General features: G+C 42.8%; 1 protein-coding gene across 1 annotated transcript in view; it reads right to left on the bottom strand.

The window, feature by feature from the left end:
- Positions 1–25,000, bottom strand: part of LOC123515706 (nuclear receptor coactivator 6-like) — a 189,662-nt gene that overhangs the window by 47,039 nt on the left and 117,623 nt on the right. The window contains 1 exon segment of the mRNA XM_045274529.1: positions 15,794–15,914. Within this exon segment, the coding sequence (XP_045130464.1) occupies positions 15,794–15,914 (121 nt within the window).

The raw sequence follows: 25,000 nt of genomic DNA, 5'->3' as shown, positions 1-25,000 counted from the left end.
CTCTCTCTCTCTCTCTCTCTCTCTCTCTCTCTCTCTCTCTCTCTCTCTCTCTCTCTCTCTCTCTCTCTCTCTCATGCTACCTCGACTGGGAGCAAAACTAAGGAAGAAAAGAGACGATAAAGAGAAGAATGGGAAGTAAGATAGAAAAGTTGGTGCATGGCGGTAAAAAGAAAAAAAGAAAAGACGATTGCACACACACACACACACACACACACACACACACACACACACACACTCTCTCTCTCTCTCTCTCTGGTCCGTATTCAGAAACGCTTTGCTCTCTCACCACGACTATTTTGCAAGGCCACCGAGATGATTAGCGAGGTTTTCAAGAGTGCTTCTCAAGATTATAATGCAGAAATCTGATCAATCTGCCCCTAGAATTGTAAAAACACCTTAAAAAAAACTCGTGTAAATTTAAATAAAGCCTTTTGAAATAGTGAAGGTGAAGCGCAGAAGTGTTTGAGAATATGAGCCTCTCTCTCTCTCTCTCTCTCTCTCTCTCTCTCTCTCTCTCTCTCTCCCCGCCGGCATCAGACAAGGAGTATATACAAATCAAGTGCGTACAAGCATAACCTGGCATGTAAGTCCTCGCCAGCAGCCATCACAGCCGTCACAATCTAGTCTAGTTATCAGGAGCCTCGGCCAATGGTTAGGGCCTCGAGGTAAAAGAGCGAGCCAACGAGGAGCAAGGAGTGATACAGTTCCACCTTCTGCAATAAAACACTCGTAAAATTGAGAGTGAAGTGCATCAGTAGTAGCGCTGGTGGTGGTGGTGGTGGTGGTGGTGGTGGTGGCTCAGCTCACCGCATCAACAAGGACCCGCAAATCTCTCAGGGCAATAAATGGGCAACACAGTGCTATGTTTGTCATGCGCAGGTTTTGCACGCAGAGTAATGTTGTGTATAGCGAGTGGCGGCTACGTGTCTGTCTGTCTGTCGTTACGTCTGTCAACACCCTGCCAACCAAGCAGTCTTGATACACACGAGCGCACACACACACACATACACACTCACACACACACACATCATGAGACACTTGTGATGATGTAACGTAAAAATAGTTCTTATTTCTGAGTATTGCTTTTAATTATAAAGAGTAGTAGTAGTAGTAGTAGTAGTAGTAGTAGTAGTAGTAGTAGTAGTAGTAGTAGTAGTAGTAGTAGTGGTGGTGGTGGTGGTGGTGGTGGTGGTGGTGGTGGTGGTGGTGGTGGTGGTGGTGGTAGTAGTAGTAGCAGTAGTAGTAACAACAATAATAATAAAAAAAAAATAATAATAATAACAACAATAACTACACCTCACAAAGATAAGACAGCTGCTGTTTTAACTATAAATATACTTTCCCTATTTAAATAATCCCAAATCTTATTAACATTATGAATAACACTAAGACGCGGAGCAGAGCACGAACACAAGCACCATCATCGCCATCACCACCACCACCACCGCCAGCAGCAATGACGAGGCAGCGAACACGAGAAGGCAAGAACGAGAGAAGAGAAGAGAGTAAGAAACGAGGAGGATTCACGTGATTGAATATGGAGAAGGTATCACTGGTAATTCTAAGCGAGGATTAAGCCAGTTTTACCCGAGTTGGAAGAAGAGGAGGAGGAGGAGGAGGAGGAGGAGGAGGAGGAGGAGGCGCGGAACATCCCAGTACTCGAGGCCACGTGGAAGGCGGGCGTCCGTGAGGGAGGTGGAGATAATGAAGAAAAATTAATGAAAGCGGGTTGAGGGTTGAGCAATACACAAAGAGAGTGAGGCGAAGATGGGGTGATGTGGGGGACGAGAGGAGAGGAGTGCTGCTGGAAGGCTCATGTGGGGGAGGGAGAGGTGGAGACAAGAGTTGTGGGGAAGAGTGGAAGGAGTGGAAGAGTGGAGTTAACAAAATAGTCAAGAGAAGAAGACTACAAGGTCCACTGGAGGATATAACGTGGCTATTATTCATGTGCCGATTATGGTATTATGAACTTGTGTGTGTGGGGGGAGTGTGAGGGGGGACTGGCTCTTCTCCCCCGTCAGCCTCCTCCTGCCTCCCTCTCGCCCACTGCATGGTGTGTTAGGGCGGGCGAGCAGATGAGTCGGCGGGATGCGACACACCTGGCGGGCCTTGCAGCTTACCTTTCCGCCTGTACGTAAGGGAATGGAGGGCACCTGCTGCGAGAGAGAGAGCGCACCTTAACCTCTCCCCTGGTGACCTCACGACGCCCGGCGATCTTGCACGGAATCATTACTGGCCGTGACCCGTGAGGCGGTGCGTGGCCCTGACCTAGCCTAGCCACGCCTCACCCAGCCTCCCTCTCTTTCTCTTTCTCTCTCTCTCTCTCTCATGCCTCGCCTCGCCTCGCCTCACCAAGCAGTGAGCCATCCACCAGTAACTCACAACCAGATCCGCCCAATCTTACCCGCCATTATAGCTTGATCCATTCAATGCCGCCAGTTGCCCGCCGACTGTGTTACACCACCGCCGATGATCACCTTGCTCCCCACCACGCCGCCTCCACCACACCACCGCACCACCGCAACACAGCACCACCACAGGCCTCACCACACACTCCACCAAGCCAATGACCCACCGCCGCCCCCAACTCGGCGCCCCGCACGCAGACAATCGCTGCTTTGCTTGACATTGAAGGGAACAATATAAATTCTTGGGTTTTTGCTTGGCGGCGACTGAGCAAGCAAGGTGCAGGAGCGGTCACCGGCGGCCACAAAAACAGGCCCTGTACGTTGGCATTCCTGGTCTGGTTAACCTTGAAACTGCGCGCTACCCGTCAGCTTGCCTCCCCTTCCCCTTCCAGCCTCACTCACCCTCTGCCTGCCTGCTTGCCTGCCTGCCTGCTTGCTTGCCTGCTTGCCTGCTCACTCTTTCCATCTGTTCTCCACTCCCTTGCCTACCTGTCTCTCTGTCTGTCTCTTAGTTCTAGTTGTGGCTTGTTCCCGCATGTTCACTTGTTCTTATTTTCTGGTGTTCTGGTGTTCCTCTCTCTCTCTCTCTCTCTCTCTCTCTCTCTCTCTCTCTCTCTCTCTCTCTCTCTCTCCCCCCCCACAAGTTTCCTTCCTCGGTTTACAGTGTTGTATTTGCTACCCTCTCTACTCTTCCCTTTATTCAATTCCCGTCTGCTTGCATGTACGCTCAGTTTTTCTCTCTCTCTCTCTCTCTCTCTCTCTCTCTCTCTCTCTCTCTCTCTCTCTCTCTCTCTCTCTCTCTCGCCCTCAGCTCAGCCTCACCATCTTCAACCGTGCATGCTTGCCACACACACACACACACACACACACACACACACACACACACACACACACACACTACTTGCTCAATACACTTACTATATCTCCATTTCCGAGTTCACTACATATGCTGTCTAGATGGTTGTTATTCGAATTGTGAAACACTGTTGTTATTCTCTCTCTCTCTCTCTCTCTCTCTCTCTCTCTCTCTCTCTCTCTCTCTCACGCCACTTATCCATGCCACATTAAATCAGGCCCCCGCACAGACACACACCCGCGCCACACGCCTCAGTACGCGGTCCTCTGTTGTATCACACCAAGGTGGCAACACTGCTCCATTACCTACCTGCCAGACACACGCACACGTACACACGCCAGACTATCACCTTGCATCACTCACCCAAGCGACTGTTATTAGCTCATGTCGCCATCATGTACTGGCAGCGTGTGAGCATTGAAGTATATCTAAATGTACATGTAGTAAGTGTCGTGGCTTGTACAGTACGCATATGAAGAAACACACGCACGTATACACAGGTAAAGGTCAGGTTGAAGGTAGAGCGATACACTCCCCAGCACACACACACACACACACACACACACACACACACACACACACACACACACACACACAGTATACACTTTCATCCACTGCAGCAGCGTCGAGGGAAAAACGAAGTCAAACAATGTGCAGTCCACCTGACCTGACACGCAACGCCCTAAAGGAGAACGACATCAAGCGGCTGGAAAAGAGAGAGAAGAGAGAAGAGAGAAAAGCGAGACACTCCTACTCACACACACACACAAACACACACAGGCAGACAGAAAACAGGGCAAACTTCGATCCGCCGAGACAAACCAGACAAACTCCCACTGCAAGATTCACGCCGTCGCTTCACCGAGGACGAGGCACAGCCATCTGCCGGACAGCCACTCATTTATACATCACTTACTCCTCTTTCCCGCGACCTACAATCCCCTTTGCCTGCTTCGCCTGCCATTCACCCACACACGCACGACCGCTGCCGACCACTCACTCATCCAAACGCGAGATTTTTACACCCGCTTTTCGGTCCACCGCCCAAACACCTGTACCAAGTGTGTTACGAGGGACAGGGACACGGTTTCCACTGGTGCGACTACTCCACTGGGACGCCACACGCTGCAGGGATCACCGCACCGCAAGTCCACAACAGCAACACGACGGGGAAAAAAAAGAGAGGAAAAAAAAAAACACACATCTGGACATCTCCCGACCTCCTGGATTTCTGCCACCGCGACCCGGACACGCTGATCGCATCCGTTGTTTTCATCCCTCGTGGTCCCAGCCAAGGTCGTCCCGCCTGCTCGCCGCATCGCTACTGCTGCTGCCAAGGATTCATGCTTACAAAGACCCCGTAATCTGAAACGCTTTGCTCTTCCACCATGACTATTTTCCAAGGCCACAGAGATGATTAGTCGGGTTCTCAGGAGTGTTTCTTCGGTTAAAAATGTAGTAATCATGTTGACCTATCAATAGAATGGTAAAAATACCCTTAGAAACCCGTGACTTCAACTAAAGCCCATTCTGAAATGCTTTATTCTTACACCACGACAATTTTCCAAACCCACAGTGATGATTAGTCGCATTTCCAAGTATTTATAACGGTAATAAAGGAGAAATCTTGCTGATCTGTCACTAGAATCATAAAAAAAAAAAACACTCTTACAATCCCGTGTCCCTTCTACAACAGCCTTTTGAACACAGTGAAGGTGGGCCGCGGAGGTGGTTCTGAATCAAGCTCGTTGTAGGTGCTATGGAGGGAAGTTCTATATGCGTGACAAGTTGTTTCGGCGACGTCACTCACTTCGCCTCCCTGCGCTCTGTGGTGTTGCTGTGTTTCCGGTGTTGTACTCTGTGGTGCGTCACTTTCCAAGGAATGCTTATATACGTGCATACATACATACATACATACATACACATGGAGGTAACATGTTTTTTATTTTTTTTATTTTCACGAATCTTATTACACAAATGACGGAAAAATTCTTGAATAAAGCCCACATGCAAAATAGATAAATAAATACATGAAATAAAAAAAAAAGGTCTTGAAATATAACTGAAAAGCGAATATAAAATGACAGTACTTGAATCTACAAAAAAAAAAAAAAAATAACGCATTGAAAAAAAAAACAATTAAGAAATAAAGAAAAATAAGATCAATAAAATAAATAAATAAATAAAAAAAAATAATAAATACTATTCTCAACACCATCGCAAAACCTTCACATCTCACACGGTTCTCACGGCCATACTCAGAAACGATTTGTTCTCTCACCACGACAATTTTTCAAGTCCCCATAGACGACTAGGAGGGGTTTTCAAGACAGTTTCTCCTTATGATACACTAGAAATCTTGCTAATCCATCACCAGAACTACATAAACACCCTTAAAATCATGGTATCTTCAACTAGAGCCTTTGGAAATAGTCGCCGTGAGAGCAAAGCGTTTCTGAATACAGGTCTCAAATCTCAAGACAGCGGCATTAACGTTTAGCAGTGACCACCAGCAAGGCCACAGAACAGTCACGCGTCGCTAATTCTCACCATAACAATTATATAAACTTACTACAACCTCATTCAGCCTTCTCTCTCTCTCTCTCTCTCTCTCTCTCTCTCTCTCTCTCTCTCTCTCTCTCTCTCTCTCTCTCTCTCATAAAAACACAGTCAAAAGAAAAACTAGACAGATACACATACAAGGAGAGGACCAAACGGCTGCAGCTCTGACGATATCCACAAAAAAAAAAAAAAAAAAAAGAAAGAAAGAAAGAAAGAAAAAAGTAAATAAATATAGGTCACAAGTGTATGATTTTGTTCCCCCTCCACCACTACCACGCCCAACAGGTGTGTGCGCCTCTACCAAACACACCTGAACCACCACACACGCCACACACAGTATTCTACAAACCTTTTCCTTCAGCTTATTGCTCCACCTAAGTATATTTCACTAGCTATACATTAAACTACGTGGAGGTCTCATACACACACGCCACAGTCCTTCTTCCCTAAAACCACTTTAATGCTCCGCCTGTCACTTGCAAAGGCTCAACCCTACCTAGTTATGTTTCACTGTCACCTTAAACTCCTAATTCTTTCTTTCTACGAGTCTCCTGCGGTTATTTGTCCCTTTAATCTTCCTATGTGACTCCAGTCCTTTGTAGTTTTATGGTCATCTTTATCTCTTCATCTTACTCTGTCTTCACAATATTCCTCCCTCAATCGATTTTCTTCATGCCATTCCTATTGGTTCTCGGTCTTGGAGGAATGGGACTATCGCCTTTCAGTACGCCAAGAGAAGCTTTTAACTCAAATGATTCAAGTGGAATTTTTGGAACATGTCACACTATACTCCGTTTTAAAGCGAAATCGTATGAAAGTAGACACCACTAGACAGGGAATTTCACTGGACACAGCACAGTTCGTTGAATTTGAAGATAACACTCGTGGAAGAATGAAATGATGGAAGAGCAGGAAGAGAGGAACATGTAGACAGATATATTTTTAGACCAGGAATTCTGATAGACATAAAACGCAGTCTATTGATTTCAAGACCGCACCCGTGAAAGCATAAAGGGAAGGAAGGAAACAAAGTAAAGAGGGAGGAAGATGTAGCTTAAGAACACTTTTTTAAACCAAGAATTTTACTAGACATTTAACTCATTGATTCTAGGAAAGCACCCCCTAGAACCACGAAGTCATGTAATCTCAGTCTATGAGCATAAAACACAACTCATTTATTACTAAATACGCGTGGACCTTCTTGAAAACATGTAATCTCAGGCTATATAAGATTGGCCATTCATTTGAGCTCAGCACAGTCATGTAATCTCAGTCTAATCTAGAGCGTCAGACGGCCTGACAGCCAATGCATTCAGAGGTTTTAAGGTGTGAGTGTTCAGTATGATTGGGCCGTACCAAGAGTCGCGAAGGCCAAGGCACGGACCTTCCCTTCGACCAGCAAGGCAAAGCCTTCGCCCTTAACTTCAATCCGTACCAAGAGTCGCCGTGGAAGGTCTGCTGCTAGCATGAGTTGGTAACAGTTGTTTCGGTATTGGTATGACTGTAATCCGGATTTGAGCTCCACGAACGACAACAAAACCACAGTGCGCGCTACAAGAATGGAGGGAAGAAGCTGTGACCGGGCCTCGCCACTCACGCACGAGCAGAGAATAATGATTCTCAATCTTGTGAAAGAAAATAAAGACTTGCAAGACCGCTCAACAAACCCAGCTAGCCTTCACAAGAAAAAATTAGCTTGGGAGGCGATCACCAAGTCATTTAATGCCATTAACATTTTTTAATATTAAGATATTTATAGCTAAATAAAAATTCAAGATTTTAGCATCAGCTGGTGCTCAGTGAGAAACTGACAATGTGAAAAAGAGGCAGGCTCAGGTAGTGAGTAACAAGCCCACATGTGATCAGAGTTATTGAATATCTGTGTCCTCAAGCATTCCTTATTGAAACCTGGCTTGCCACACACTTAAATAATTTTTCTTCTTTTCAAGTTTTGTATATGTATAGCAGTTCTGAATGTTTATTGTTGTTGCTCAATTTCACTATGTATTTATAACAGGTTTATTCAACAACTTTACAGACTGCAGTGTTTTCATAATTTCCAGAATTCTTAACTTTCTTTTTTTCTGTATCCTTCCATTATCCCTAAAGTGGTAATTTATCATGTGTTTGGAAATCACTGTCTTACAAAATCCATATCAAGAAGCAGTGGTAGTTCATTACAAGAGTTGAGAAATTTGTATTCTTTGGGATCTGCTAGACCACAATTTGTATGCATATCATTAAAAATTCCATAGTTAACACATTAGTATAGTCAATCATGAATTACATTAATCATGGCCTGAAATGGTTTGGATACAGGACTATACATCTTGAGAACTACAATACTGTCAGTATACCTATACTTAAATCCTTGCACATCACACCCAACTCAGTGAAAAGTTATCTGTTGACTTAGCTTTAACATTATTGCACTCAATGCTTATGTCACTCACTGTCTTTGTTGAGAGAGAGAGAGAGAGAGAGAGAGAGAGAGAGAGAGAGAGAGAGAGAGAGAGAGAGAGAGAGTGTCCTGGGTTGGTGTGAAGTGGGGTGCTTGTGAAATTCTCTGACTACATCCCTACATACATCTTTGTGGTTTTGTTTTAAACCTGCTTATACAGGCTAGTATTTACCTTGTGACTGGCTTTTCTTTGCATACTTTGACTGCCATCTGTCTGTTGGCAGTTCACCTGTCACTTCCTATTCTCCATTAACCCATGCACATATTTGGTCTTTAATAGGCTTGGATGATGAGCTCACTAAAGAAAATATTTATTACCATGAAATAAACAGTGTAACTTTAATGACAAACGAAAACAAGCTTCATAAAACAGCTAGGTGGCGAGCTTTCTGGATCCACTGCGTTCTTCCACCTCGCGATTTTAAGGCGATCCTTCACTATTATAAAAAGAATAGTAACTTACGTGGAAACATAACAATCGGTTTTCCGAGATTGAAAATATTACTTGATGTTGATTTTAGTTCATACTATTCGTTGGTTACTCCAGCTTACGAAAATTATAAAATATTTCTTCGAAGGTCATGTGGAAGACACGGGGGCACCCATGCCTTTCCTTCGACCTTCCCTCTGCTCTTCGTTCCAATAATGACAGCGACTCTTGGTACCACATCACCTTCCCTTCTACCCTCGACCTTAAACCTTCGTGACTCTTGGTATGGGCCATTGTGTTCAGATGCTAACTCCCTAGTGTTGGCGATCATAATTTGAAATAATTTTTCCTGCAACGTGACTGCGTTCAATAGACTCTAGATGAAGTGACACGGGCTTTGAAGGGTGTTTTTACGATTCTAGTGGCAGATCATCAATATTTCTACCGTTTTAACAGGATAAACACTATAAACCTCTTCAAATACCCGGACACATTTTTACTTTGAGATTTGTGTATAATAAGATAATTTTATTGACATTAGGAAAGGTCCATGGAGGTTAGGAGATTAATGGACACAGTCTTCACTATTTTAATCCCCCACATGAGTTTCTGAAGCTGTATAGAATCACAAAATAGTAAGCAGAATGAACAAGGAAACGCTTCCTGTTACTGAAGGGGTTAACAGGATAAACATTCTTAACTTCTAGAACACATTTTTACCCTGAGATTGGTGTACGATTAGACCATTTTATTGATATTAGGAAGGGTCTATGGAGATCAGAAGATTAATGGCCAATATTCCCACGTAAGTTTCTGAAGCTGTATCAAATCACTATATAGTATGTAGAATGGATATAGGAAAGCGTCACGGTACTGAAGGGGTTAAGAATCCGGTTAATTATCTCTGTGGCCTCTGAAAATAATCGTAGTGAGATAGCAAAGTGTTTCAGAATATACAATTGATTCTTTGCCTTATATGACCTTAGCCCCTTCAGTATTGAGACGTATTTTCACCTTGATTTTTAGATATGATTAGACGATTTTATTTGCATTAGGAAGGGTCTATGGAGGTCAAAAGATTAATGGCCACAGTCTTTACTAATCTAATCCCCCACATGAGTTTTTGAAGCTGTATAAAATCACCAAAATCGTAACAAGAAAGAATATGAAAATGTGCCATGGTATTGGAGAGGTTAAGCATTTTCTTTTTCACTGATACTTAAGTCCATTTCCTTATTTCCTCGAGTGTTTGTTCAATAATGGCGTGTTTCGATGGACATTCCCTTCTGTTGATTCTTACTCTAGCAATGTTGCCTTATATAACCACAGGAGTTCTCTTTTACCTTTATGTTAATGTCAATTCCCTTATTTTCTGACATTCAATAAGGGTGTTTCAATATTCATTCCCTCGTGTTGATTTCCACTCTAGCAACAGTCCCTTGTGTAATCTCAGGCGGGCTCTTTTGGCAGGCTGTTCCCCTTCTCTTCTCACTTCACACGCCATTAGTCGTCATTCACGCTGGTGTGGTGATCTCGAGGCCACTGCTCCCAAGGCCATCTCCACACCCCTCCCCCTTCTCCTCGTGTATGTGTGTGTGTGAGTGTGTGCGTATGTGTTTTTGTTATGGTGTTGTGTTGGGGGTGTTTTTCTGGTCGGGATGTGGTGGTTTCTACAGTAATTAAAATGTGTCTTTGTTATGTGTGCTATTTATTTATTTTTTTGTTCTCCTCGTGTGTGTGTGAGTGCGTGCGTGTGTGTTTTTCTTATGGTGTTGTGTTGGGGGTGTTTTTATGGTCCGGGGTGGTGGTTTCTACAGTAATTAAAATGTGTCTTTGTTATGTGTGCTATTTGTTATTTTTTTGCTATTGTTTTGTCGTGTAGTGTTTTGCTTTGCTTAGCTTGAATTGTTTTGTTCATGTGAGGCTGGAATGAGTTTGTGTCGTGAGTTGTGTCACTGTGTACGGGTTGTTGTTGTTGTTGTTGTTGGTGGTGGTGGTGGTGGTGGTAGTGGTAGCTGGTGTTCATAAGACTATTACTGCTAATATTGCCACAACGATCACAATAAAACTGCTCTATCAATCATAACAACAAGAACAACAACTACCACTATTATTACTACGACAAATGGTTATGCGTCTCTCTCTCTCGCTCGCTCGCTCTCTCTCTCTCTCTCTCTCTCTCAGCGGGCCGGGCAGATCCGCGACGCACTTCACTACAACTGCGTCACACACACATACACATTGCGTCACACACACACACACACACACCATTACCACAACCATTACCACCCGTCACTCATCCAGTCTTATCGTGTGTTTTGGCTTCACTTCCCACTCAATGACCACACTTCTGCCAACAAGTAAGATATCTATTTGTTTTCTTATTCTTTTTTTAGCAAGTCTCCTTCTTATCTCGAGTCATGTAACCGATTCACACCGAGACATGAACCCCTTGTGTGTGTGTGTGTGTGTGTGTGTGTGTGTGTGTGTGTGTGTGTGTGTGTGTGTGTGTGTGTGTGTGTTGGGCAGTGTAATTAAAGGTAAGGAGGAGGAAGGGAAGGTAAATAAAGGATATAAAAGTGAAATGGCTCTCTATATAATATCTTGCAACAGAGCATAAGAGTTTTAATACTACTACGAGAGGAAAAAAATGCAACTAATTTAAGAGAGAAAGGGAGAGAGGAGAGTGAATGGAAGGAGGAGAGGAAGAGAAGGAAGGGAATGAAAAAAAATTAAGTGCCGAGAGGGAAGAAACTTGATAAAGAAGATAAAAAGAAGCGGAATAAGAGGGAAAGAGTAAATAAGAACTGGAGAGAGAGAGAGAGAGAGAGAGAGAGAGAGAGAGAGAGAGAGAGAGAGAGAGAGAGAGAGAGAGAGAGAGAGAGAGAGTTAAAAATAGACCCGGTAGCTAACGTGAGAAAATGTACAAGAAAAAGAGCGAGAAAGATAAGACAGTGGTAAGAAGAAAATGCTGACAAAATATTTACAGCCATTATTATTTTACTGTTATTCTAAGTAGTAGTAGTAGTAGTAGTAGTAGTAGTAGTAGTAGTAGTAGTAGTAGTAGTAGTAGTAGTAGATGATGATGATGATGATGATGATGATGATGATGATGATGAAGAAGAAGAAGAAGAAGAAGAAGAAGAAGAAGAAGAAGAAGAAGAAGAAGAAGAAAGAGGAGGAAAAAAAAAGCAGCTGTTGTGTTACTATGAGAGAGAGAGAGAGAGAGAGAGAGAGAGAGAGAGAGAGAGAGAGAGAGAGAGAGAGAGAGAGAGAGAGAGAGAGACCTTACGACCTTTCAGTGGCTCCTTAAATGGCGTAGTAGTAAGCTCAGCCTTAGGCCTAATAGCGTCATAGGTCTATTCTGCGTCACCTGCACGGCTAACGCTCTAATAATACTGAACTGATAGATGGAGAGGAGCTTTCGCCTTTATTACCTTCACCAACTTTATTACCTTAACCCCTTCAGTACCATGACGCGTTTCCATATTCGTTCTACTTACTATTTGGTGATTTTATACAGCTTCCAAAACACATGTGGGGGGATTAAACTAGTGAAGACTCTGACTATTAATCTCCTGACCTCCATAAATCCTTTCCTAATGTCAATAAAATGGTCTAATCACACACAAATCTCAAGGTAAAAATCTGTCCCAGTATTGAAGGGTTAAATGAACTCCCTCATGTAAGGACACAAGGAAACTGCCAAGGCAAAATTGACTACACTTGGAATTTTCCTAGTTTGAGTTTGAGGTTAAGTTTAATTTAGCTTCAGTTTTTATTATAATTTTTTTCATTAACACTACATCTTTTTTTTCGCTTTGATGTTTTTAATTTGCTTGGAATGTAATGTGATGTGATGTGATGTGAGTTCGCTTTAGTGGAAGTTTTATTTCATATATATATATATATATTTTTTTTTTCTTTTATTATGATATCGTTTGAAATTGGACTGGTTTACGTTTAGTTTGGTTAGATTAGGTTAGATTAGGTTAGGTTCAAGCTTTTATATCATATTTTTACGAATTCAGTTTGATATGCTTTACAATCGGATCTGTTTTGGTTAAGACAGGTTAATTAAGCCAGGTTAAGTTATTATCAACTGTATTTCTATTGTAGCCTCGTAAGGAACACAAGAACATAAGGGAAACCACAAGACCTACACGTGAGTCCCTTTAAACAGAAAAAAATGACTTTCATATTCCCATTTATCAACCCCATCCACAAATCCACATTATCTTTCAAAAAACCCTCGTAATAACAACACTAACAACCTGACCACTGTTTCTATTCATCAACCACTCCACTCGAGAACCAATTTCTTCCTACCTGTGTTAAGAAGTTTTATGGAGCTTGATAACGTACATTCTTTCTCCGACTCACGCTCCACAGGTAAGGATGAGAGACCGCACGTTCCCTTTACTCATGCCATCGATCGCAGGCACATTGAGTATGCAGCGCAACGCCACACGAACTCTCCAATATCAATCCCATTTTCACAGCATTTGCCCGAGGTTATATGGCGTCACGTATTCATGGATGTCAAAATGAAGCAGTGCAGTTACCATAGCAGCGTCACGTGCTACTAAATGTCAAGGTACAGTGTAATTATCTCTCTCTCACTCTCTTACTCTTTCTCTGTGTTGTGCAGTGTGGTGATGTGTGTTCAGCTGGAAGTTAAATTGGGAAATGTCAAAGGATGTAATTCTTTTAAGCCTGAACGCATAGCAGTTTGTGTAGTTGAGATAGTCTGTCTACTCTAAAATGGCTCCTTGGTTCAAAACACACTGTAGCTTATTGATGGTGTAATTGATTTGATGTGAATGAGAGTTGTTTTCTGTTGACCCACACACTTATCACGAGGACAGACTACAGTTTTGCCTCAAGATCTGACTCACACACACATTCCCCAAGACACCACTGAGACACACACCCAGGAGTCACTTTAGAGTAGACGGATTATAGTGCTATTATGAATTATAGGTCACCGAATCGACTCGCATTGCAAAGAGATTCAGTTGAGGAGCTGTTTCAACGTTTAAGTATTCGAAAATGTGAAGGGATGTGATTATTTCTGAACATAAGCACTATAGTTTGTCTGGCCAAGACTGTGAAGTATACTCGAATCCTACTCGTGTATCTGTAGTGTCTAACAAATCACGAGCAGCTGCTACTAACTAGAGGACATATTTCAAAGCCAAGTAGTCGAAAATGTGAAGGGCAGTGACTCTTTCAACACAAAACCATCGTACTAGTTTATCTGGGTGAGACTGTGAGGCATACTCGTCTCTTACTCATGTATCTCAATTCTTGCCTCATGAATCTCGCATTACTACAGACTTGGCGGAGGAATTTTACGGTCAAGCACTCGAATATGTCAAGAAATATGAGTCTTTCAACACAGAACCCACCGAGATTGAGAAGCATACTCAACTCCGCTTCGTGTAAACTGAATTGCAGGCTAGTAAATCTTCCCGTATTGCTACAGTGACTCGAGGAGCTATTTCAAGGTCACATTTATTACCCTCTTGGCGTGTGTAAAGGGACGCACGCTCGCCGATATTGGCAACACATGACGCTGTTTACTGCTGGTGCTGTGGCGAGGACAGGCTGCCAGCTGAGTGGGGGTTGTTCAGAGAGAATGCTTAAATGGCTGTGATGTATGAGAGAGAGAGAGAGAGAGAGAGAGAGAGAGAGAGAGAGAGAGAGAGAGAGAGAGAGAGAGAGAGAGAGAGTAGGAGTAGGAGTAGAGTAGAGTAGTAGTAGTAGTAGTAGTAGTAGTAGTAGTAGTAGTAGTAGTAGTAGAAGTAGTAATAGTATTAGTTGTTGTTGTTGTTCACTGATCTAATTTTTGCAATACTCGTCAATTCAAGAAAGAATATTCAAGAAAGAACATAAAAAACACCTTTGACTCTACCCCTCCCTCTCTCTCTCTCTCTCTCCCTCTCTCTCTCTCTCTCTCTCTCTCTCTCTCTCTCTATGCACTTAACAAATGAGGTGTATTTAACTCTTGATCACCTGACCACTTCCCCGTAAGCACACATCCGGCGACTCCCATAACGGGCACACCTTTCTACTGCACCTCCCCAGGATCACCCACACCTGCCGCTCACCTGTCCTCCTCACATCGCCTTCCCCTGACACTCTTCACTATGCACATATAAGAGTGTAGTGCAAAGGTCCGTATTCTGAAACACTTAGCTCTCCTACCACTACTTGGCGGATTCTCAATTACGTGTTTCTTTCGTTGATAATGTAGAAATGTTGTTAACTTGTCACTAGAACCATAAAAAACACGTTTGATAATTCGTATGTAACTTTAACAAACAGTCTTTCGAATGTTGTAGAGATTAAATGTTGCTCTTGTTGATATTGTAGAAATCTTGTTAACTTGTCACTAGAACCGTAAAAACATCCTTGATAACTCGTATGACTTTGACTAATAGTCTTTTAAATGCTGTGGGGATTAAATGTCTTTGCTTTTGATAATGTAGAAATCATGTTAACTTGTCACTAGAGCCGTAAAAACACCCTTGATAACTCGCATGACTTTAATTAGTAGTTTTTTTCTTTAATGTTGTAGAGATGCGGTGAAGAAATGTTCAAAATACGCCTTTCAGAATGTGTGAATGCGAGAGGACAACTTACCAACCTTAGCTATGTTATGGAGAGAATACTGTCACTGAGAACTAATGTCATCCTATCTCTTTAAACCTGTCCCTATCAACTATATAGATCTAAAGCATGGGAAGTGAGATATGACCAACATCCTTGGCGTTGTTGTGTAGGTAATATTATAAGTGACAACCAGTGTCTTCCTATGTCTTTAAACCTCCCCCTATCAAGCTTAATCCCTTCAGTACTGGGACGCATTTTTTACTATGAGTCTTGGGTATGATTGAACGATTTTATTTAAATTACAAAGGGTCTATGGAGGTCAGAAGATTAATGGCCAGTCCTCACTATTTGAAACTGTATAAAATCATCCAATAGTAAGCAAAATGAATATGAAAACGCGTCATGGTACTGAAGAGGTTTAATATAGACCTGAAGCGCAAAGTGTGAGGGTGACTTACCTTTCTTGGCGTTGTTGTGAAGGTGGTGTGTGAAGGCGATGGCAAGCTTCCTCCGGTGGTTGCACAGCTTGGTCATGTCACCGCCCCCGAGCTCCGGCAGCAGGGTAGGCCGTGACATCATCTGTAGGAGAGAGTCAGCTCATTAGCACACCTGTATTGGCCGTGACTCGTGTACAGGTAAAAGTTGAGTACCCTCTGATCTGATGCTACTGCCTTGATTGGGGAGGTTGATGAGACTATTACTAGTTTTTAGTGTGGGATGCTTGTAAAAGAATGAAGCTGAAGGTGAATATTGATAAAATTGAAATGCTAGAGTGTAAGTTGGTGAAAGATGAATGTACTAATATCAAATGCAGACTTGCAACATGTATACGGGATGAAGTTGCAGAGGATGGTTGAGTTGAAACAGGTGAATTGCAGGATGAAAGGTGCAAGAACAGTGCGTGGTAGACTGAAGAACACCTGTATTGCCGTGACTCGTGTACAGGTAAATAGGAAATACAGGTGAGGTGAAATAAATGATAGGTAAATGCATGAGTTATATTTGTTCCCTATGTTCGTGTTTTTTTATTCTTTTTTCCTGTTTTCTTTATCATTCCTCGTCTATTCCATCTTGTTATCATCCTATTCTCTCTACTCTTCTCCTTTACTTGTCACCATTTTTACATTTCTCATCTTCTTTTACCCTTATCATTCTTCACTTGTCAGTTCCATCCTGTCCATCCTTATCCTTTCAATCTTCTCATCTCTTCTCACCATTATCATTTCCTCTTCTCCCTTCTCTTCCCCTGATTAACATTCTCCTTCATCCTTACCCTTTCTCCTCCACTCATCTCCTCTTCTCTCTATTATCATTTCCTCTCTTCTCTCCTCCTCTTCCCCAATTACCATTTTCCTTTCATCCTTTTCTCCTTCCCCGGTCTATACTTTATCATGCTTCCCCGCTTCTCCTTTCCTTATCTCCTCCATCCGACATTATTCCTCCTCCTCCTCTCCCTCCGCCCCACCCCTCCTCCTCCTCCTCCTCCTCCTCCCTCCCATAAGGATGTCAGTCACGGGAAGGTCACGTCAACTTATACTGGCACATATGAATAAAGAACATTTAATAGCCAACAAAGAGAGAGAGAGAGAGAGAGAGAGAGAGAGAGAGAGAGAGAGAGAGAGAGAGAGAGAGTACATTTAGTAATATTTATGAGCACATTTCAGCCTCATCACCACGCCACGTAATCAAAAGGTAATTAAAAGCATGAAGTGGCAACAGTTGAAAGCAGCGGAGTACATTTTACGGTAATTTCAATACTTTTTTTTTCGTTCATCTCTCACTCACACCAACAACTGATTTGATGCAGTCCTGTTAGCAAAAAAAAAAAAAAAAAAAAAATGATGAAAAAAAATAGCTTTTCTGATCTGACGGCCATTTATTTGTTTGTCTTGTCGATGCACGAATGCGTCAACACAGGATTTCGCAACAGTGCAGGTGGTGAGTGTTGTGTGCATGACATCTGATCATGCAACGCAGGAACGAGGGCGCCTTAAAGCGGCTAGTCACGTTCACTCTTGAATGACGTCATGTCTTGCTACCTTCCCCACCACCACACCCTAGTCCCCAGTCCCCCTCCTAACCCTCCACCCACCACCACCACCACCACATAAGACTACATGAATTTGAAGCAACACACCGTCTTTCCCTGTCCTCTAAGGCGGCCGGGAAGCAGGAAGCGGCGGTAAACTTTCCTCCTGAAGGGTGACAAACTGCAAATTGCCATCTGGTCCCTGTGAAATGTTTTAACACACGCAGCACAAAGAGTCGGCAGGTCATGCGAGGCGCGCCTTCCACCTGGTGACACAAAGACGCGCTGATGGAAAGTGTACCAGTGCATGAAGAAGCCTTTCCTTGTATCCTCGCCCCTCGTGCTCCTATCCACCTGACTTGCTCCAATGGCGAGGTGCGTTTCCTGAGTCTATTCCTGTGTGCTTGTGATATACCTGTGTGTGTGTGTGTGTGTGTGTGTGTGTGTGTGTGTGTGTGTGTGTGTGTGTGTGTGTGTGTGTGTGTGTGTGTGTGTTATAGTGTAATAATAATGACAATGATAATATAATATTTCGGTTTATTGGATTGGCGGCCTTGTTGAAACTTTACATATTACGTGTGTGTGTGTGTGTGTGTGTGTGTGTGTGTGTGTGTGTGTGTGTGTGTGTGTGTGTGTGTGTGTGTGTGTGTGTGTGTGTGTGTGTGTGTGTGTGTGTGTGTGTGTGTGTGTGTGGTATACTGGGGAGTGTGAGTTAGTATTTACATACACAGGTGTATGAGTCCCCACCTGCGTGTTTCCACTTACCACTTATTTGAACGTTATCCGGTTCCATCCAGTAGTAAATCACCTTGTCACAATGCTATCTTAATTACAATCTAAACTAATGCATCTAATGAAAACTAATCTAATCAATTAAGCCACTCAGCAAACCTAAACAATTCACACTGATCCAATCCTAACCAATCCCAACCTAACCTAACTTAATCTATCCCATCTACTTATCCACTCGTGACCAAACTGAACAAAACAGACGAAACTTAGGGCATATTCCTAAACACTTCTGCGCCCACCTCCATTACTTTCAGAAGGCTTTACTTGAAGGTACACGGGTTTTTACAGATATTTCAACTCTTCTAGTGAGAAATTAACAAGATTTCTGCATTACTACTAGGCGAAACAGTCTCGAGAAGCTGCATGGCTAATCAGTCTTGTGGCCTTTCAAAATAGTCGTGGTGAGAGAGCAAAGCGTTTCTGAACACGGCTCTTACTATGAGCTCGTGAACAAATACACAAAACTTATTATAATCTATAACCTAACACAAATTTTCCATCCAGCTCTCCAGTCACGACCGAACTAACCCAGACACACCGAACTTCCAATCCTAACCTAACATAACTTACCCCAACCTACTTTAACACAAATTTTTCGTCCATCCTCCAGTCACAACCGAACAAACCCAAACACACCGAACTTCCAATCCTAACCTAACATAACTTACCCTCAACCTACCTTAACACAAATTTACCGTCCATCCCTCCAGTCAAAACCGAACAAACCCAAACACACCGAACATTCAATCCTAACCTAACCTGAACTTCCCCCTCCCCCTTACCCAGCACCTGTCCAGTCGTGACCAAACAGACGGGATGGGTGACCGGCATTGCTACACTCTTCCCTGCGGCACCCCGGCCCTGCATTGTTTGATCCCGTGTACATAGTATGGCGCTATTGTGGATACTGGTAAATGAATATGAATTAATTTGTCGCGTTAATACATCAAAGAATTAAATTAACACACCGAGCGAGCGAGTGGCTGAGTAAATATAGACTGTGCACGCGTTGGTTTTTATTATTGCGGCTGGAAATTGTACGTACTTATCGTCACGTGTGTGTGTGTGTGTGTGTGTGTGTGTGTGTGTGTGTGTGTGTGTGTGTGTGTGTGTGTGTGTGTGTGTGTGTGTGTGTGTGTGTGTGAGAGAGAGAGAGAGAGAGAGAGAGAGAGAGAGAGAGAGAGAGAGAGAGAGAGAGAGAGAGAGAGAGAGAGAGAGAGAGAGAGAGAGAGAGAGAGAGAGAGAGAGAGAGAGAGAGAGAGGGGAAGGCACGGGGGGGAGATGTGTAGATTTTGTGTGTGTGTTTGTGGGGTGGGGAGGCGGAGGGATATTTGTGTGTGTGTGTGTGTGTGTGTGTGTGTGTGTGTGTGTGTGTGTGTGTGTGTGTGTGTGTGTGTGTGTGTGTGTATCAGTTCCACGCTACACACCTACACACACCTATCGTGACCACAACAAACCCGCTACCTGGTCACCACTACCGCAGTCCTTCTCTCACTACTGCCATTACTACTACTACTACTACTACTACTACTACTACTACTACTACTACTACCTACCAGCACCACCACCACTACTATTACTACTACCACTACTACTACTACTACTACAACCGCCACCACTTCCACAATTGCCGCCATCATATCCTTACATTTGTTCACACACACACACACACACACACACACACACACACACACACACACACACACACACACACACACACACACACACACACACACACCTCACTGTTCCGCCATGCAAACTTCTCTCCTTCCTGTGAAGTTTCCGCGGTGTGTGTGTGTGTGTGTGTGTGTTTCAGAGGTGGCCATGCAGTGTGTGCAGCACCTCTCCAGCTGAAGTGTCTGTCTGCATGTCAATCTGATTTTAAAATGAAGCACAAGTAACTAGAGATTATACGGCTGAGCAATCTTTACCATAAGGAATGACTGGCCAAGCATCACTACTACTTTGTGCTTGTCCGGCATCCAACACCTGCTGCGCGGCGCCTTTTGCATGGCTAATGAGGGAACTGCAGGTGAGTGCAGGTGAGTGCAGCCCACTGGAAGCCTTGCTGAAGACAACTACCAGGCGAACCAAACTCAACATGGCTTAGTATAAATGATTTGGATAGTGTTAAGATAAGTTTGTGTCTTTATGATTCCTGGACAACATTCTAGCGTTCCTGAACACAACTCGCAGATGAACCAGACGTAACCTCTTCAGTATCAAGACGCGGTTCCATATTCATTCTGGTTTCTATCTGATGACTTTATACAGCTTCAAACACTTATATGAGGTTTAAAATAGTGATGACTTTAGCTATCCATCTTCTGACTTTCATAGATCCCTCCTAATGTCAATAAAATCGTCTAATCATACCCAAAACTCAAGGTAAAAATACTTCCCAGTACTGAAGGGGTTAACGGAGCTTAAAATGACTTATTTGGACGAGTTTAGTCAAGTTCACTCGCTTTTATAATTTCTAGACTGCATTTTGACGTTTTAGCATCTTATCTCGACTTGGAATCTCTCGCTGGAGTCGTTGTTGGATTTTTTTTTTTTCAAGGATGCTTTCACGATACCAAAAATTTACTAGGGATTCTGCATCACACATAAGAAAGATTCCTGTGGGAGGCTGTTTAATTATCCCTAAAGCCTTTATAAACACAGTCCTGATAAGAAAGCAAGCCAAAGCGTTTACTTGAGGCCTTACTGAAGATAACATAGACGAACTACACTTATGGAGCTTAGTGTGGAAAGTGATAAAGTAGTGAAAGGGATGAAAGAAGGACGAATATAAGGAAAAAAAGAGAAAACGAGGAAGTGAGAGAAAGGAAGAGGTGAGAGAGAGGAGAGAGAGAGAGAGAGAGAGAGAGAGAGAGAGAGAGAGAGAGAGAGAGAGAGAGAGAGAGAGAGAGAGAGAGAGAGAGAGAGAGAGAGAGAGAGAGAGAGAGAGAACACGAACAAAAAGAGAAGAAACGAGAGAAAAAGAGAAAAGAGAAATTTCCTGATGATATTGATGACGGAATCCCTGTGTGTGTGTGTGTGTGTGTGTGTGTGTGTGTGTGTGTGTGTGTGTGTGTGTGTGTGTGTGTGTGTGTGTGTGTGTGTGTGTGTGTGTGTGTGTGTGTGTGTGTGTGTGTGTGTGTGTGTGTGTGTGTGTGATCTATAAGGTGCTTTGATCTCCCTCACCGCTGCTTTGATGTCTGACGAGGCTGATAAGGTCCCGGCACAGCTTAAGGCTAATATTCGTATACGCAAGGCACTATTCATAACACTCAGGGAGGCGATGTGTGGCTCGGCAGTGGCTCTGAGTCAACAAGCACACCAGCCACTCCACGCACGCCTCCATCCCCACCACACGCACCACACGCCTGCGAGAGATCACCGGAATAGCTAGATATCAAACCCAGAAGCCCGCGGTGGATTAGGTAGTAGTACGAGTAGAGGGAATTGTGAAGGTCTGTATTGTGAAGCGCTTTGCTCTCTCACCGCGACACAAAGATGATGAGCCGTGTTCTAAAGAGTGTTTCTCATGTTAATAATGTAGTAATTTTGTTTACCTGTCACGAGAAACGTCTAAAACACCATAATCTATTTTCCAAGGCCAAAGAGATCTTAAGCCACGTTCTCATGAGTTTTTTTTTACTGTTATTAATGTAGAAAGCTTGTTTATCTGCTATTAGGGCCGTCAAAACACCATTAAAAACCTGTGTGACCGCAACCTTATAGAGAGCCTTTTGAATGAAGAGGAGATGCAGCGCAGAAATGGTACAGAATATGGACCTGTGTGTGTGTGTGTGTGTGTGTGTGTGTGTGTGTGTGTGTGTGTGTGTGTGTGTGTGTGTGTGCGCAGTGGTACTTACATCCCTCAGCTCATTCATGGCATCATTCAGTGACAGGCAACGAGCGCCATCTCATGTCCCCAAACCTTTACACACCAAACGATACTCCACCGCGCGCTGTCCTGTGTCCTCCTGCTGTCCTCGTCCTCGTTGTCTCTCCCTCTTTTTTTTTTATTCATACGCGCCATTTCGTTTTTTACTCTTTCATACGTGTTTTATTTTTTATACTCTTTCATATGTTGCCTCTACCTATCTTTTTTGTATATACAGTTTCATACGCGCTCGGTTTTCCAGTGATTGTTTTTCTTTTTTTTTTTTTTTTTTTTCTGGTGGTAATGGTGAAAATGATTCTTCTCGTGACTTTTTACAAGCTATTAACGATTTTTTTTTTTTTTTGGCTTCTCTTTCCTACGTGTCTATTGTCCTCATACCTTTTTTTCTTTCTTTGTAATGGTACAATAAAAATACTGACAATTCGTGATATTTTTACTGGCATTTAAACAACTTTCGATACCTTCACACATCCAAACTTCTAAAAAAAAAAAAAAAAACACCATATCAATATCTAACTTCATTTCAAACACACAGACACACTCACCTACCCACCACAACCACCACACCTACTGTTACTACTCTCTTAACTCCTTCAATACTGGGACACATTTCTATCTTGAGATTTGTGTACGATTAGATAATTTTCTTGACATTAGGGAGGGTCTACGGAGGTCAAAAGATTAATGGTCTACGGTTCAGAAACGCTTTGCTCTCTCGCCACGATTATTTTTCAAGTTAATAATGTAGAAATATTGCCAATCTGCCTCTAGAACCATAAAAACACCTTAAAGAACGTGTGTAAATTCAAATAAAACCTTTTGAAATAGTGGAGGCGAAGCAGAGAAGTGTCTAAGAATACGAACCAGAATCTATAAACTATTTTAACCCCAACATTTGTTTCTGAGGCTGTACAAAATTGCCAAATAGTAAACAGGATGAATATGGAAACGTGTCAAGGTACTAAAGGAAAATAACCTTAACCTGACCTAACCTAACAACTCTCCAACCTTGCGACAACACCTAGCAAGCAACATCTCACTTTCCCCAGGCACCTCTCGTTCTTTATTCACCTTACGCACCTCCCACACGCCTCACAGCATAGCAAGGCCCTCACTTCTCACGCCTCACTTCCCTTCAGGTGTGCCACTCCTCCCGGCCCGCCACAAGCACAAGGCTACATCAAGAGGTATTGTTTTGAGTTGTGGTGGTAGTAGATGACTTTCAGATTTCTACATGTAAGTTATTGTTGTTATTTGCATTGGTATCGCGACTTGTTGTTGTTGTGTTTGTTTTCTATTAGTTGTAAGATGATTTACTACAACCTAACCTCAAGTCACTTAATTTAATCTAACCCCTATCTCACTAATATCTAATCTAACTTCACCTAACTTCAACTAATCAAACTAAACTAAACCTTACCACCCACTCGTCCGTCCACCTGTCAGTCCGTCCGTGCCTTCGTTACGTGCACGCCAATATATTCGTACCAGTGTCCTGAGTCGCTTATCCTGGCCAATCATACTAACACGAGTCACGCACCTTTCCCTCCCTCTCTCCTCTCCCTCCCACAGCCCGCCAAGGAAACCACAACACGTACTACAAGAGACCACAGCAATCATATTCACCACTGCAGGAAGAACGAGACAGAACAAAGGACGTCTAGTGTTTCCTGATTTCATTGTGTCTTCCTTCCTTCTTTCTTTCTGCCAGTGGTGGTTGTAGCTGTTGCTCCTGTCAGACCTACATAGTTGTTGTTGTTGCAGTAGTTGTTGTTGGTTTGGGTAGCAGTAGTGGTGGTTATGGTGAATGAAATGTTGAAAGGCAATTCTCGTGATAGGTTTGCGTCATTCATATTTACTGCAGTGTGTAGCCGCTTTATAAATGAATGAATGAATTATGTACAAAAATGCTGCAACTACGTATGTATGTATGAGTGTTGGGATTAATTTTAGCTCCCATCCATCATGTACTGTATCAATGAACGAGTGAATAAAAATGTGTGTGTGTGTGTGTGTGTGTGTGTGTGTGTGTGTGTGTGTGTGTGTGTGTGTGTGTGTGTGTGTGTGTGTGTGTGTGTGTGTGTGTGTGTGTGTGTGTGTGTGTGTGTACACTGCTTTCAATCTACCTTGCATCCTATGAATAAACAACCAAAATCTATCCATCTATTAGTTCATGTATTTCTATCGTACACAGTTTAAATGAACAAACACACAAATGAATACAAAAATATACACAGACAAGATTGTATATTTCTAGTCATCGAGTTTCTTCGTATGAATAACTAAACTAAACTCTTTCTCCTACCCATTCTACCTACCTACCTACCTACCTACCTACCTACCTATCCATCTAGCACTCTACCTGTTTATTCATGCGTCCACACATCTACAAAAAAATTATTTATGTTGTGCTTCTGGCAGACAATTTAAAAACTCCATCTTTTAAAAAATATTCTTTCCGCTTGCTTCCCAAGCCCTTTTTCCCCTTTTTTCGTTACCTGCCTTTGAATACATTTTTCCACGTGTATTCATCGTATTTTACTTTCCCTTTCGCTTTACTTCAGCATCCCGTAATTTCCCGAATAAAAAAATGCCTTTATTTTTCTTTTACGCACAACTTTTTCAACACTCATTTTCTTTTTTCACCTTTTCTCTCTCTCTTTTTTTTTTTTTTTTTATTCAAGCGACTTTCATATTCCGAGTTTCTTTCACTCGCATCTGAATCACCTCTATACCACTCGCAGTCACCATTTCACCGCGAGTTTATTCATTTTTTTTCTTTTTTCATTATTTTAACAGTGCTGTGAAGTTACACGTTTCAACGCCACGCTGTCCTTTCTTCCTTAAAACAGTTGGTACCTCAAGCAACGTTAATTAAACTCAAACAAACACAAAACTAGAAACGCTTTAGAAAATCTTTAAGTAGTTTCTCAAGAAGTGGTCACACAC

The sequence above is a fragment of the Portunus trituberculatus genome, chromosome 39, assembly GCF_017591435.1.
Source record: "Portunus trituberculatus isolate SZX2019 chromosome 39, ASM1759143v1, whole genome shotgun sequence".
Classification (NCBI taxonomy): domain Eukaryota; kingdom Metazoa; phylum Arthropoda; class Malacostraca; order Decapoda; family Portunidae; genus Portunus; species Portunus trituberculatus.
Note: the sequence above shows the minus strand (reverse complement) of the source record. Positions and strands in the feature narration are given on the sequence as shown.